The 14288-nt window shown below is 55.2% G+C and overlaps 4 protein-coding genes across 4 annotated transcripts; 3 read left to right on the top strand and 1 right to left on the bottom strand.

Moving 5' to 3' along the window:
* Window positions 1–29: 29 nt before the first annotated feature.
* Window positions 30–3075, top strand: PG986_008450 (uncharacterized protein; the record flags this gene model as incomplete). The annotated part of the gene is made up of 7 exons (XM_066844672.1): window positions 30–139; window positions 212–440; window positions 724–1043; window positions 1123–1289; window positions 1346–2286; window positions 2340–2902; window positions 2994–3075. The coding sequence occupies 7 exons, from the start codon at window positions 30–32 to the stop codon at window positions 3073–3075; spliced, it is 2412 nt and encodes an 803-aa protein (XP_066700784.1).
* Window positions 3076–5399: 2324 nt separating this feature from the next.
* On the bottom strand, window positions 5400–7060 carry PG986_008449 (FAD-linked oxidoreductase YvdP 2; the record flags this gene model as incomplete). Its single annotated transcript, XM_066844671.1, has 4 exons — window positions 5400–6281; window positions 6342–6467; window positions 6529–6736; window positions 6804–7060. The coding sequence occupies 4 exons, from the start codon at window positions 7058–7060 to the stop codon at window positions 5400–5402; spliced, it is 1473 nt and encodes a 490-aa protein (XP_066700783.1).
* Window positions 7061–9985: 2925 nt separating this feature from the next.
* Window positions 9986–10793, top strand: PG986_008448 (uncharacterized protein; the record flags this gene model as incomplete). The annotated part of the gene is made up of 2 exons (XM_066844670.1): window positions 9986–10549; window positions 10659–10793. The coding sequence occupies 2 exons, from the start codon at window positions 9986–9988 to the stop codon at window positions 10791–10793; spliced, it is 699 nt and encodes a 232-aa protein (XP_066700782.1).
* Window positions 10794–11343: 550 nt separating this feature from the next.
* Window positions 11344–13031, top strand: PG986_008447 (thiamine pyrophosphate binding protein; the record flags this gene model as incomplete). The annotated part of the gene is made up of 2 exons (XM_066844669.1): window positions 11344–12673; window positions 12772–13031. 2 exons carry the CDS (start codon window positions 11344–11346, stop codon window positions 13029–13031), a joined length of 1590 nt encoding a protein of 529 aa, XP_066700781.1.
* Between the last annotated feature and the right edge of the window lie 1257 nt (window positions 13032–14288).

Here is a 14288-nt window from a genome sequence, read left to right as displayed (position 1 = left end):
CAAGCAACTTCAATCAAGTGGTCGCAAACATGAACCCAACCGAACCAGGTGTTCTGGTGTATCGACAATGCGCCGAGTTCCAAGCAGATATTAGTCGTAAAAACCGGATTGGGCGGCAATGCAAAGGCGGCGAAGCGAAGTACGTAAGCCATGGCGACTTGTACAGGTATTGGACCCCCGAGAAGATCGGTGACATACTACGATCCTCTAGGATCTTTGCCGATTGTGAAACTGTCCGACAGGATTACCTCCGAATTTTCTCGACGCTCGTCCTGATGCAAGTGGCTTCCCGCCTACCCTGGCTCCATTACCTGAACGACCTGATCACTCGTAGCAGCAACGACGCAAGCCTTCCTTGGACCGAGGCACCCCCGCCATTTCACTGGCGAATTCGACTTCGATCTATTCCGCAAGCACCAATGGCAGTTCTGTCCCGTACGGTTTGACCGTCATCGGTCAATGTTCAAGAGAGAGCTGGACCCGTGCGAGATTTTCCCGATTTCACAACTCAACCCCAATACTGAGCCAAAGTTCCGGATCGACTCGTCGCATCAACGAGAGGCCACTTTGGAGGCGTTCAGGGTGAACTTGGAAGAGGCACAACCCCAGTCGTCTTTGTTCGGCGAAAGCACCGTTAGTTCTCTCTAGCTTACCCACTCACCACTTCCCCCTTTCATCTCCTGGGCACTTTCGTATGGCTGACCCGTGGCCCCCATTATACAGCAGCAGCCAATTCAATATGCTGTTTTCAAAACATACCGAACCACTTTACCATTCCATGATGAGCTCGAGGCGTATCAAGCTATACGGAACAAAAACATTGTGAATTACTATGGAAGCTTTCAATGGTACTCCGAGACAGGCGATCACTACTTCACCATTATTCTAGAGTTTGCTGAAGAAGGGAGTCTATACGACCTATACAAGAGCAACGATCCACCTACCTCATCAGAAGAGATCCGCAAGTTCTGGAAAGGCCTTGTTGGCCTAGTTGAGGGAGTTGAGGCTTTGCATAACCACGTCAATGGCCATGGATATACCATGTAAGTAACTGATATACATTTCCTCACCTAGCTTTCTAACTTTAGCCCGGGTGGAAACTAATGCTTGCGAGTTTCTCAGCATACACCAAGACCTGAAGCCGTCGAACGTGCTCGTTTTGCGAAACAACACCCGACCCCAATCACCCTTTCAATTCAAGATCGGCGACCTGGGTGCCAGCACGGTGAAATATGGCCCGCCACCTCAAAGAGACAACGGTCCTGATACTGGAGCTGGCAAGACATATGGTAAGAGTCATTGTGCAATATTAAGTTGCAGGCATGCAAGTTGATACGACAAGCAGGTCCGCCTGAACTCCACCTCGGCCATACGATCGACTACACCGTTGGCCCGCACGTGGATATATGGGCTCTTGGCTGCATTCTGACCGAGGCCGCTGTCTGGGTTTGTTTCGGAGAACCAGGACGCCAACGGTTTCGGCAGGCGAGAATGCGTGAGACCTCCACACTGTCCGATGACCATCGAGCCTTAGGCTCCGAAGACGCCTTCCACGATGGCTCGAAAGCACTCAAATGCGTCCAGGATGCCTATCAATGGATTTCGTCGGATGGTCGAAGATGCGACGATAACACCATGAGGATCGTTGAGTATGTCCTTGCCAACTGCCTGGCAGAATACGAGGCAAGACCGATAGCCCGCGCCGTTCGGGCGAATCTCAACAAGATACTGTATTGCCAGCCGACTACCCCGTTAAGAGACTCATCGTCGCTTTCCAGCACGATGTCAAGAGAGCATCGGCACCGCACATCCGTCAATGGGTCCGAGGCATATGAACATGTACACGGCATGGTTCAAGAAGCCCAAGCCCTTCACCGCCCTCCTTCGAACCCGGCGCCGTATTTCCAGGACACAGCTGGTGATCGGGTACCACCTGAGCTCGCCGCCTCGCCCGAGCCCACCCGAGGCTCTTTGCACCAGCCTCGGCCAAGCACCACCGGGTCACAGAATCACTCTACCAGTCCCGGCATGAGTGATCCGCCGAATGGGATACAATCGCCTGCAACGCCCAGCTCACCTCGTCCAAGAGACCTGTCCGTATTAATCAATGGCAGCAGTGGCCCTGGGACGAGCCCGTATCCTCCTTCAAACAACGATGACACCTCGTTGCGTGAAATAACGTACAAGGTGGTCCTCGACTGGATGGCAGAAGGGAAGAAAAGCAGGTCAAAGACAGAATTGTCTGGCTGGAAACAGGCACAGAGCGCCTTGAAGAATCGCGACTATGTAAGCTGCTCGCTCCCAGGCTCATTTACTGATTACCGACTAAACGATGTTAGATCATCGTCGTGGACAATTCCAAAACTATGCAAACGCACAGCCAAGAGGCCTCCGGTTTCGCAAAAGCGCTGTCCTATCTGATCAAAAAGCTAGACCGCGACGGATTCGAGGTCTTCTTCACCTCCGCCCCGACCGCCAAGACGGTCTGCAAGACGAGCAGCGACGTGGAAGCGCTGTTCAACAAGTCTTTCCTCGACGGGCACAACGCCAACTGCAGGATGGAGTACACCCTCGGCAAAGTCCTGACGGACGTGGTGCGGCCGAAGCTGGGGCAAAAGACAGCGGCCGAGGGAGGGTCGACGAAGCGGATCTTTTCTCGCCGGGCCAAGGTGTCGGCCGTGAGCATCTACGTACTCACGACGGGGGTGTGGGACGAGTCGTCGGACGGCACTTGCGGCGTGGAGACGCCCATCGAGAGCTTGATCGCCTACATGAGGAAGAACGACGTGGGGAGGACCGACGCCATGATACAATTTGTGAGTTTCGGCTCGAATGAACGGGGCATCCGGCGGCTCGTCGCGCTCGACGATGAGCTGCCCCAGAAGGAAGCGTGTAAGGGATTGTAAGTCTATCTCCTCTCCTCCTTTTCTTGCGAAGGACTTTCCGTTGTTGTGCGCTTGCGACTATGCTAACACACATGGACGCTTTGTTAGTGACATCGTCGACCACAAAAGATCTCATGACAGCATCTGGAAGATCCTGGAGGGGTCTATCTCGAAAGGCAATGATGGTTGACCCTCTACGGTGTCTTTCCCTTGCTACTTCCTTCCTTCCTTCCGCCTTTGCCATTGGCGTTTGGGTGTTTCATTAAGAACTCCGGTTATTGGGAAAGGGCCTTTTGCGCGGAGTCTAGGATCCGGCTCTTGCATGATGACTTCCAAGCAATGGTAGACTGGTAAAAGGTATACGTAATGTACATTATTTGCAGGATTCTTAGATATAATATCCATGCCAATTGAGGCAGAGGTCGGCATGGTCCTCGTACCTAGTTGATACAGAGAGAATATACCTTCATTCCACCGGGATCTCACGTCCAAGCCTCTATTCAGAAGCGGGCAGCACCATGGGCCATACGTACCTCTACTGGGCCACCGAGATCCCGGGAAACACCCAATACTAGTGAGAACTGAGATGGTCGGAAGATGCCGCCGGCTGCGAGAGCGGAAGGGGGCATAAGCAACTGAGCAATTCGTTGTTCGCTTGGCCATACGCCAGTCCGCTTGTCAACTGGTCCTATCATGAGGTATCCTGTGTTTTCGTCGCGCAATTATATCGCACTCCCTCTGTATCGCCGCATTGCAGTGGGGGGTCCGAATTGACGGCTTCTGTTTACCCGTCGACCACCCTCTCAGGTGACTGGCAACACAGCCATGCTCTGGCTTATTGAAGCTTCTGATGTCTCATCTATATAAGTTAGTTTTGAGTACACAATGGATATCAAAGTGGATTTCTCATGCGCACAAAGCATCAGTGGTTTAGTGGTAAAATCCATCGTTGCCATCGATGGGCCCCGTGTTCGATTCACGGCTGATGCAATCACTTCTCTTTTTGCCCTTTTCTCGCCCTTTTGCTACCGCGATGACTTCCACGAGCCATTGCGGAACTCTTAATTGAAGGCGCGCATGCGGTGAGAAGTTCTCAAGCTCGTGCACTCCACGTACGGCTGGTCCGGTCTATGATCGTGAAGAATGTAGCTGAAAGGGTTGTTCTGTGGTGGTCAGGTCGCTCAGTCAGCAAGCGATTTCGAGTGTCGCCGATCTGAGTCGTGGGCATCATTCAATTGGCGAGGAGCTCGAGCGCCCGGCCATTCGCAGACCTAGCAACGCCCTTCATCCACCCGTCCAAAAAGGCAGAGATGGACAATGAAGAAAATGGAACCCGTGCCGGGCACCATACGAGAGAGCCGTAGCGACGACGATGATGAGCCAAGGTTACGGCGCGGCGGGCAAGCTACTGTCGCCGCATGTATGTGCCAATTGAATGGCGGCGGGGGCGGCAGCGACAGCACGCAGCGACCGTATTGTCAGGGTCCGGTGGCACGCGACGCGAAGAAGCATCCGGTGTAGACACTCGGCAGCTGTGTATGAGGGACCCTAGCGCAGCCTGTCACTCAGACCGGGAATCATGAGTTTGGATGCCAGCACTCCTTTGCGGACTGGCGACAATCCAAGAAGACGGAAAAGGATGGGTCGCGACAGCAAGCTTCTGGTCTGACCCTCGTTATCGGGCTCGCGAAGACGCGCAGGCGGCCCAGGAAGCTACCAGCTCACGTAAACGCATGCCGAAAGCCATCCTCTCGACTCAGATCAACTGATATCAGCCATAGTTGGCAAGTAATCGGCCGGCGATTCGTCCATGAGAGAAGAGTGATGTGAGACGGGAGAGGTTGTTATACCAGTGATGACTGGTTAGTAGTAGCAAACACTCTCGGTCTCGCAATGTGCAATGACAAGCCAAAATAGCCGGGCGGTCGTGACACAGACTTGCCTCATGATCATCGAAACTCAGGTGACACAACAAGGCCACCCGTGGCTGGCAATCAGAAACAAACTCAAGCTGCGAAACGACAAAGACGCGGATGCGTGCCTCATTCTCTAGCCCGACCGAAAGCATGCACGCCTGTCGCAAGAAGGGCACACACATTGGAGCGAAAGCTCTTAAAACGCGTCGTCCATTTAGAAACCAACCCCTTAACTCACATCCTCTAGCTAGCGACGTGATGGGTTTAGCTACCACCAATAGCTTTGCTTGGACGTTAAGGAACATGCACGTACTAACGAACACGCAGTTATGAGCTGAACTCAGACTCCGAACGAAAGCCTGATAGGTTGGCAAGTCAGGGCAGAACATTAGGTTAGGCGTTGATCATTGCTGTATTAGTCTAGCTAATTGGGCCATGCCGAGGGTATCAAAGTAAGACATCAATAAATAAGTCGTGCAATCGTAAGAATTGAAAGTTTTTAATCATTGCCAGCCGCTTCCTCCATATCATCCTTCAATTTGTCGTCGAAGAAGCTGGTGCAGTCGTCTGTTGGTACAGGTTGGCTTGACTGGCTTCACTACAGCACGCGCAGCCGCTTGCTGCCCCCCGCCGACGACTCCTGACGTGCATTAAGCGTCTGCGGCGCCACGCTCTGGGGGTTGTGGAACATATCGCGGGGATCCCACTTGGACTTGATCTGCCCGAGGGCGCCCAAGTTGGGCCCCCAGTACGACTGCTGCGCGTTAGCGAGTTGCGGGTCGACGTAGCCCGGGTACGTTGTCAGGGTCTGCGGGACGGTGCCCTGGATGGTGTCGATGAGGCCGTTCATGAAGTCCTTGGTCTTTTGCGTGAGCGTCGGGATGCCGATGCCGTAGCCCTGGCAGAACATGACCTTGTCGCGGTGCGAGTACGCCGTCGCGTTCATCGGCACGTCGCTGATGGCGCCGCCGGTCGCGTCGAAGATGAGGAACCAGATCAGCGTGCCGCGGTCCTGGTCGTCGAGGTACTTCATCATTTTCGAGATGCCATCCTTGGACAAGAGCTCGTCGCTCTTGAACGCCAGGCTGCGCGCCGTGAAGGCACTGCGGATGTCGGACAGGTACAAAGCCGCATCCTGTGCCTGTTGGGTGAGTACGGCCAGCCAGTCGTCGATGACGACCGAGGTCTTGCCCTTGGGGATCTTGTCGGGGATGCCCGTCGCCTTGAACTCGTCCTCGGTGCCGTAGAAGGTCGCCGTGATGACGAGGCCGAGCTCGTGCATGACGATCTCGGTGCCGAAGCGGCGGTCCAGCTTTGGGTCGCCGACCAGATCCTGCCACTGCTTGAAAACATCGACCATGTCGGCGTGCTTGCCGAAGGTCAGCGAGAAGCTGTACTGCACCACGCTGCCGGGCTCGGGATGGGTCTTCATGACGAATTCGGTAATGACTCCATAGCTTGCGCCAGCGCCCTTCAGAGCCTATTCATGGAGTCAGTTTTGCTGGCGAAAGCGCGCCCCCTAATGCATGGTAGAACTTACGAAGAACAAGTCGGAGTTTTCCTTTTCACTGGCACGCTGAATCTTGCCATCAGCCGTCACCACCTCAACCTCCATTACATGATCCAGACACGATCCCCACATGCGCGACGAGGGTCCAAGACCACCCTGGAAGAAGAGACAGTCAGTAACGTTGCACGTGCACTGGATGGACTAGAGGCCAACTGACGATTGTCGCATGTCCACCGATGCCCACGCCTGGGCACGTGCCATGAGCCATAGCCCGTTTGCCATTCTCGTGGAGCCGGTCGGTGACATCACCGAGCTTCGTGCCGGCGCCGATGGTGGCGTACCAGGTGTTGGTGTCCATGGAGAAGTGCTGCATGTTCTTCAGGTCGATGACGAGCTCGCCGTCTTTGCCGCCGACCCCGAAGTTGCTGTGGTACTCATGTTAGCTACTTCTTACTCAAGCGAGATCATCAAAGTTGCGAGGGGACAACGTACGCATATGAGTGCCCACCCGACTTGGCCTGCACCTGAACATTATTCGAGGCGGCGCATTTGACGAAGCCGGCGACATCTTCGGCCGTGTTGGGCCGGGTCACGGCGGCAGGGTTCACGGGGATGTCGAGGTTGTAGCGGTTGACCCAGGCGATCTGGTAGAGTGGGGTGTCGGGATACGCGACGCAGCCGGCGCGGCCATTGCAGACGTCGTTGAGGCACTGAGCCAACGGCGACGGCGAACTGTGTCCTTGGCCCATGATGGGTGGTGGGTGAGTGGGCGTATGCTTCCGATCAAATCCTCCAAATATTTTCCAATGCTGTCGTTGTTGTTGAACCAATCTCAAATTCTTATAGGTAGTTGTTGTCGAAAAGCGGGTTCGACCCAGGGAACGAACGAGTGGATAAGGGTAGGTAAAAAAAGGTCTCGGAAGTGGGCGAGAGGGAAACAACCGCCAACTCGGTGAAGATGGAACGGGGTCCTTCTTATTTAAGGCAGCGTCACTTGGTCGCACCGAGTGTCATGGGGAGGGAGGCACGGAGGCACGGAGGGAGGGAAGGCGGTTGCATTTAAGCAGACTTCGTATCCCGAGGAGGACACCTGCATCATCACCCACCCATATCTGGACGGTGAGACTTACACCCAATCACGGTCATGGTCGAATGAGTCGGTGGGATGTGTTTTCGATATTCCCTGCCTTGGTTTTGGTGCTATTATCCATTATTTGCAGTATGACGGGTAAATTGCCGATCGACGGCGGACAAGGGGGTCCAGAGTCTTCAAGTGTTTGCCCAGGTCTGGCCAGAGCTCAACAAGCTTGAGGAGCCAGCAGCCAGGGCGGTGCAGGCAGGGCCCCGAAAGTGACAATACCCCGATGTTTATTGCGATCTGTGGTCAGTGGCATCCTTGGAAACGCTGGCAGAATGGGCAATGCTGTCGGGTCGTCTCTGCCAGTTTGCATTGCTGGACCAATCTGGAAGGGCGAACTCAAAGAATATTGACGTCGCCACCGGCTTAATTGGCTTGGTTATTCATGCCCCATTCCTTGTCGCTGGCCAGGAACCAGTCAAGTTGCATGGGAGTCAACGCATTGAATTGCTCACCTTGGGTGTGTTGCAGCTGCGATCGTTCCATCGGCCATCGGAGGCCCTGTCTTCTTCAAGATACGGTGGTGGAGGACAGGGAAGGATAGCAAGATATCCATCACCCAGTCGGGCGCCTGGCGAACAAGCGTGCATTATTCGTTAATCAGCGTCAAACACATGTTTGTCGTCTAACGCGAGTTAGGGGTTCCACGATGGGCGCTCCACGATGGGCGCTCCACGCTTGGCAGGTCGTCATCCCAGGTGGCAGGTTAGCGACGTAATTGGGAGAGCTGGGCTGTGGGAAGCTGGGGTCGAAGAAGCCTTCCTTGCAAGACTTGATGGCTTCTAGCGTGGCCTGCAGCCAGTCACGTCGCAAGTGGCACCAGCCGTTGCACTATTCTGCAACACCAGAACGGTCGTGGCGGAAGCTGCACCAATCATTGGCGCTGGACTTAGTTTTTGTGCCCCTGTAGCCGGTTGGCAGTCTACCGTAAAAGATACCCTTTCAACTGCCAATCTCGGGCCGTCTAAGACATTTCCACCACTCTATCCTACTTTTCTCTTCCTGATCAAGATTTAATTGCCACTCTCTCGATACAAGAGAGGACGTTCATGTTTGTCTTGATCGATGTCTGATAATTCCGGGTAGAACCCTATATAAATGCGCATAATCCCAGAACCTGGTTTTCTTGACAGGTTGGTGGGTTCTCCAGGTACTAGCCAAGCACGGGCGCTGGGCGCTTCCGAACTCCCTGCCACCAGAAGAAGAAAAAAGGTTCACCCTCAACAGATATCTTGTCCCATCTGCCCCCTTACTTGTCTTCACAAAAACATGAGATAACCAGTGTATTCCCTTACCAAGAAGAGCTGCAGAGCCAGACGTTCAGGCGTTATCATGTCCCAAGCTGGGAATCGATAGATCGCGGAGCCTACGTGAGCTAGAGCGTGTAGGTCCTCGACGTGGCAGTCCCTCTGGCCAACGGTGCTGAGGCCACTGCCCGCCCCGTGGTCCCGCCATGATATCATCGCCCAGTTCGCCAAAATCGCTGTGCCCCAGGCAAGTGCATTGATTTGCTTTTTTTGCCCTTGAGAAACGCCCAGAGCATCCCAGGTCTACGCCATCCATGAGTTGTCTCAGAGAGGCGAAGCAGGCCAGATCTTGAGAGGTTTGTGTCGCTCGCTGTGTGGCGCAAGGTCGGTCAAGCGCAAAGCGGTGAGTGCCAAGCAGTAACCTAGTGGGTTTATGTAAACCGGTCCCTAGGTAGCCCCCCGAACCAAAATCGTTGCTACGCTTCGAATTGCTATCTCAAATGAGTTCAGAGATAGCAAGAAACTGGCATTTGACGAGACCGGAGGTCATCAAGGGCGGTTTGTCCCATCATTGCTCAGCTGAATATTCGGATCTGTCGGAGTTGATGCCAATTCTTTCTGAGTAGGATGAATTGCCAGCTATTGGATGTGCGTGTAAGTCAGGATCACCTTTCCACCGAATAGCAGTGGGATTGCAGCCACGGTGCTTGCAGACATCTGGAATTATATCATATGAGCCTTGCCGAATCTTGGGTGATTTCAGTAGGTGTCTAGTAAACACGGAGATAAGCAGCTATCGGCACAACGGCTCAGAGCCTGAGGCTCTTGGTTCCGCTTCAGCTCCGGCTCCGTGCTTTTCCCCATGGAGCCGATCCTAAGCGTATTATCGTCTTGTCATGTCACGAGTTACGTAAATGCCGACGTGCGCAAGAGCCAAATCATCTGCACATGACTGTTTACTTACCAGTAGCTGCCCACTTGTCTCATGCTGTCTTGTGGAAGATGAAGTTGTGATCTGCCAAGATCATCATTTGGACGACCCGAGAACTTGGGGGTTGGTGGGATGGGCTGCACCACTATCAAAGTCTAATAGGTTTCGAGCCAAACCCAAGGACCCCCAAACAATGGTAGGATCGTGCTGCTGCGGTTGTTGTAATATCTAACTCATGATGTTCCTGAGCTAATTGCGAATAGGGGTTTGATATCCCAAGCCTGAATGGGATGTTGGGTTGCAGAAATAACCGTGATGTTGGTATTGGATGGCATGCAACCATGTACCATAGACCAGGATGCAGATGCCGAGGAAGCTGCTACCCAATCAGGTGCTCTCCAAGATCAACACTTGGCTGCTTGGTCACAAAACAACATCAATGGATATTTCAATTCAAATACCAACAATCGAAGGGTGCAACACGAAGCGGCAGTTTGGCAGTCTATCAATCTTCCACTTCCGAATCCCTTACCCGGCTCAACCCCGCTTAACAAACCTCGTCAGCTCGTGGCCCCAACTCCTGCAGGCGCCGACGTTGACGGACGAACACACTGCTGAACACACTGATAATGCACTCACTGCTAGCAGCCGTGGAGGCTACCGGCATTACCTATCTGCTGCTACCCCGCCAAAACATTGGGGTGCGAGTGCTACCCCACGCCCTAAACCACCGCCTCCAGCCCATCTCTTCACCAACACGATCCACTCTGGTCACAATCCGCGACAGGTTGGGGTAAGGCGCGGATCCGCAGCCCCGGCTACTGCACCGGCGACTCGTAGCCCATGGTCCGCTGCCCTATCAGTGCCCGCGCCTGGCCGTCACGGTTCTTCTTTTAGCAGCGACATCGCGGCCGCCAGCGACGTAAGGGCGCGGTGGTGGCCGAGACATGACAGATTGTCACTACCACTACAGCCCGCGCCGCGGGGTAGTAGCAGAATGGTGCTGGTCTTGGTATTGACCATGGTGCCAGGGATGGCTTGCTTGCTTTGCTGAGCCATACACACTCTCGCCCCGGATTAGCCCTACTACTGCCCCATCGGAGCTTATCACTGCTGCTGCTGCTCCCGCAGTGGGATGTGCACTGCTTCGGCCAGAACTGGGATAAACATGCCGGGCTCGGCTCTTCTCCTCCCTTTGACCATGCAGGTCCCCTCCTACATCGCGGCTCATCTCGGTCCCTTCGGTTTAACAGACCTCCATCTCCTATACATACTCCTACTTGTACATTTCCAACTTTATCACAATCTACCCGCCTTCCACGTCGGAGCTACCTGAGATCTCGCGGGCCACGACAGGGCTGCAAATCATCCCTAGAACCCAAACCTAATAGTAGTCACCAGTATTCTTCGTCTTCCACCACACCACCCTACAATATGTATACGGCATCTTTTGCTTTCTTCGAGGCAATATGGGAGGCCGGCGTGACGCATTGCTTCGTCAACCTGGGCTCGGACCATCCTAGTATCATCGAGGCCATGGTAAAGGGGCAAAACGAGAAAGGCGGCCAGTTCCCCCGTATCATAACATGTCCCAATGAGGTAAATGCGCCTGCCCCCCTCCCCTTGTGGAACCCGACCCTTGTGCCCGTACCCGTCTCGTTCGAGTGACACACTAACGTCTTGATGTCTTTCTTCTGCGTATTGTAGATGGTAGCCATGTCCATGGCCGACGGCTACGCGCGTCTCACCGGGAAGCCGCAGGTCGTCATCGTGCACGTGGACGTCGGCACGCAGGGGCTGGGCGCCGCAGTGCACAACGCCAGCACGGGGCGGGCGCCCGTCCTGATCTTCGCCGGCATGAGCCCCTTCACGCTCGAGGGCGAGATGCGCGGCTCCCGCACCGAGTACATCCACTGGATCCAGGACGTCCCCGACCAGAAGCAGATCATCGGCCAGTACTGCCGCTACTCGGCCGAGGTCAAGACGGGCCGCAACATCAAGCAGATGGTCAACCGCGCCCTCCAGTTCGCCACCAGCGATCCCCAGGGGCCCGTCTACCTCATCGGCGCGCGCGAGGTCATGGAGGAGGACATTGAGCCCTACCACCTTGAGCAAGGCGTGTGGGACCGCGTTGAGCTCGGCGGGCTCCCGTCGCGGGCGGTCAGCCAGATCGCCGAGGCGTTGGTATCGGCGAAGAAGCCCCTGCTCATCACGGGCTACTCGGGGCGCAATCACAAGGTTCCGCCGGCATTGGTGGAGCTGGCCAACACCGTCAAGGGACTGCGGGTGCTCGACACGGGCGGCAGCGACATGTGCTTCCCCGCGACGCACCCGGGCTGGCTCGGCCTCCGCTTCGGCGTCGACGCCGAGATCCGCGAGGCCGACGTTATCGTAATCCTCGACTGCGACGTGCCCTGGATCCCGACGCAGTGCAAGCCCGCCGCGGACGCGCAGGTGTTCCACATCGACGTCGACCCGCTCAAGCAGATGATGCCGCTGTTCTACGTGCCCGCGCAGCACCGATATCGCGCCGACGCCCTGACGTCGGTCGAGCAGGTGACGGCGCACCTGAAGTCGACGCCGGCGCTCAGCGCGCAGATCAACGGCGACGCCGCCGCCAAGACCTGGGACGCGCTCGTCGCGGCGCACGCGCAGAAGCTCGAGGAGATCGCGGCGCGGACGAAGCCGACGGCGGAGGGGGCGTTTGGGACGGGCTACCTGTGCCGGACGCTCCGGGGGTTGGTGCCGCGCGACACCATCTGGGCGATCGAGGCCGTGACCAACACGGGGTTCGTGCACGACAACCTGCAGCCGGAGCTGCCGGGGTCGTGGATCAACTGCGGCGGCGGCGGGCTGGGCTGGTCCGGAGGCGGCGCGCTGGGGCTGAAGCTGGCGAGCGATGCGCTCGCGGGCGGGCCGGGGAAGGGCCAGTTCGTGGTGCAGATTGTGGGGGACGGGACGTTTTTGTTCAGTGTGCCGGGGAGCGTGTATTGGATTTCTCGGCGGTATGGGATTCCGGTGTTGACGATTGTGTTGAACAACAAGGGTACGTTTCTCTCTCTCTTTCCCCCATTTCTCCTCCTTCTCCTGCTCCTTCCCAAGCTATTACGGACGCGGACACTGGCTTACTCGACATACGTACAGGCTGGAACGCGCCCCGGAAATCCATGATGCTGGTGCACCCCGAGGGCCTGGGGTCCAAGGCGACCAACGAGGAGATCAACATCTCGTTCGACCCGGTGCCGGACTTTTCGGGCATCGCCAAGGCGGCGGCGGGCGGGGAGCTGTTCGCGGCCAAGGTCGAGAAGACGGAGGAGCTGGAGGGGTTGTTGAAGCAGGCCATCGAGGCGGTCCGGGGCGGGACGAGTGCGGTGCTGGATTGTAAGGTGGTTTCGGGGTGCTGAGGTGGGGGTGTGACTGTGAGGGTGGTGTGAGGCATGGGGGGGATCGGGGGTTGGATGTTGGCAGTTGGATAATTACTTGCATACCTATTATCTGACTGCCTGAATAAGAGATTAATAGATCGCTAGTTGGTACATATACGCAGAATGACCTTTGACTACATCGAGTTGGTGGTACTGCTGCTTGGGTGAGGTGGTACGGAAGTGCCTCCTTACTGGCTTCAATGTGTCCATCCGTATGGTCCTGAAAACATCACTGCTCGTAGCCCGACTGGGCCGAATTTCGCATTCATATTGTTCAGAAGCACCTCGAGGCCGCCGGGGCTGCCCATGGCATTGGCGGGGCTCCAAGGAGATCCCTCACGTCCCTTCACCCTATCCTTTGGTCTTGTTTTACAACGTGCATGGCCTAGGTAAGCAGTTCGGCTTTGAATTATATCGATAAGGTAGCCGGCTTAGATATTATAACTCAATAAAGCAAGATCTGACATCCACGATCAGTGAGCCCATTATAAGGCACTAGTGGTTTAGTGGTAAAATCCATCGTTGCCATCGATGGGCCCCGCGTTCGATTCGCGGCTAGTGCAGTACAAATGTTATATTTTTGCTTCTTTGCAGGGTGATACCTTTTTGGCATGCAGAAAGAGGTATATGTGGTTTTTCTCTTTTCTAATTCGGAACCCTGCTGTATATTGATGGATCAAATATTTGTGAGAAGCATTGCTGAAGTCCAGCGCTGTAAACCTGTTAATATTGGCCAGGGGCTTTTGCCGGCCCAAGCACAATAAGACGTTACGCTCTTTCCGTCTACCACCAATGAAAGCATCCCTCACCACAATTGCAATTCCGATATGTCCTCTAGCCCAGCCAAGACGAAGACCCCTGGGCTGTCAGATACCAGATTGGGCTGCAGTGGTGGATATTGGTCGCGGTCACGAGCCCTTCAAATCTGCAGGCGCTTGTCCCGTATTGACTTGGCTAGAGGGAAGGCCCAAGGGGACCCTGAAAGCTGAGGGCCGCCGGCCAGGGATCCCGAGATTTGGGGGAATTGGGGGTTTCTTTTTTCCCGTCTTTCTCCAGAGCCCATGTTTGCCAATGTTATTTTTCTGGGGTAAGTCCGCACGTGCTTATGTAGATGCGCTTATTATCTCGAGATTGCTGAATCGAAAGAGACTCGAATGTTTTCTGCATTGGTAGATGTTTGCCTAGGTAAGTACATGACAAATGCAGTGGTAGTGGTTTCTGATACCTCAAATCCAA

Source organism: Apiospora aurea, assembly GCF_038362705.1.
Source record: "Apiospora aurea strain CBS 24483 chromosome Unknown utg000005l_segment0_segment0, whole genome shotgun sequence".
Lineage (NCBI taxonomy): Eukaryota > Fungi > Ascomycota > Sordariomycetes > Amphisphaeriales > Apiosporaceae > Apiospora > Apiospora aurea.
Note: the sequence above shows the minus strand (reverse complement) of the source record. Positions and strands in the feature narration are given on the sequence as shown.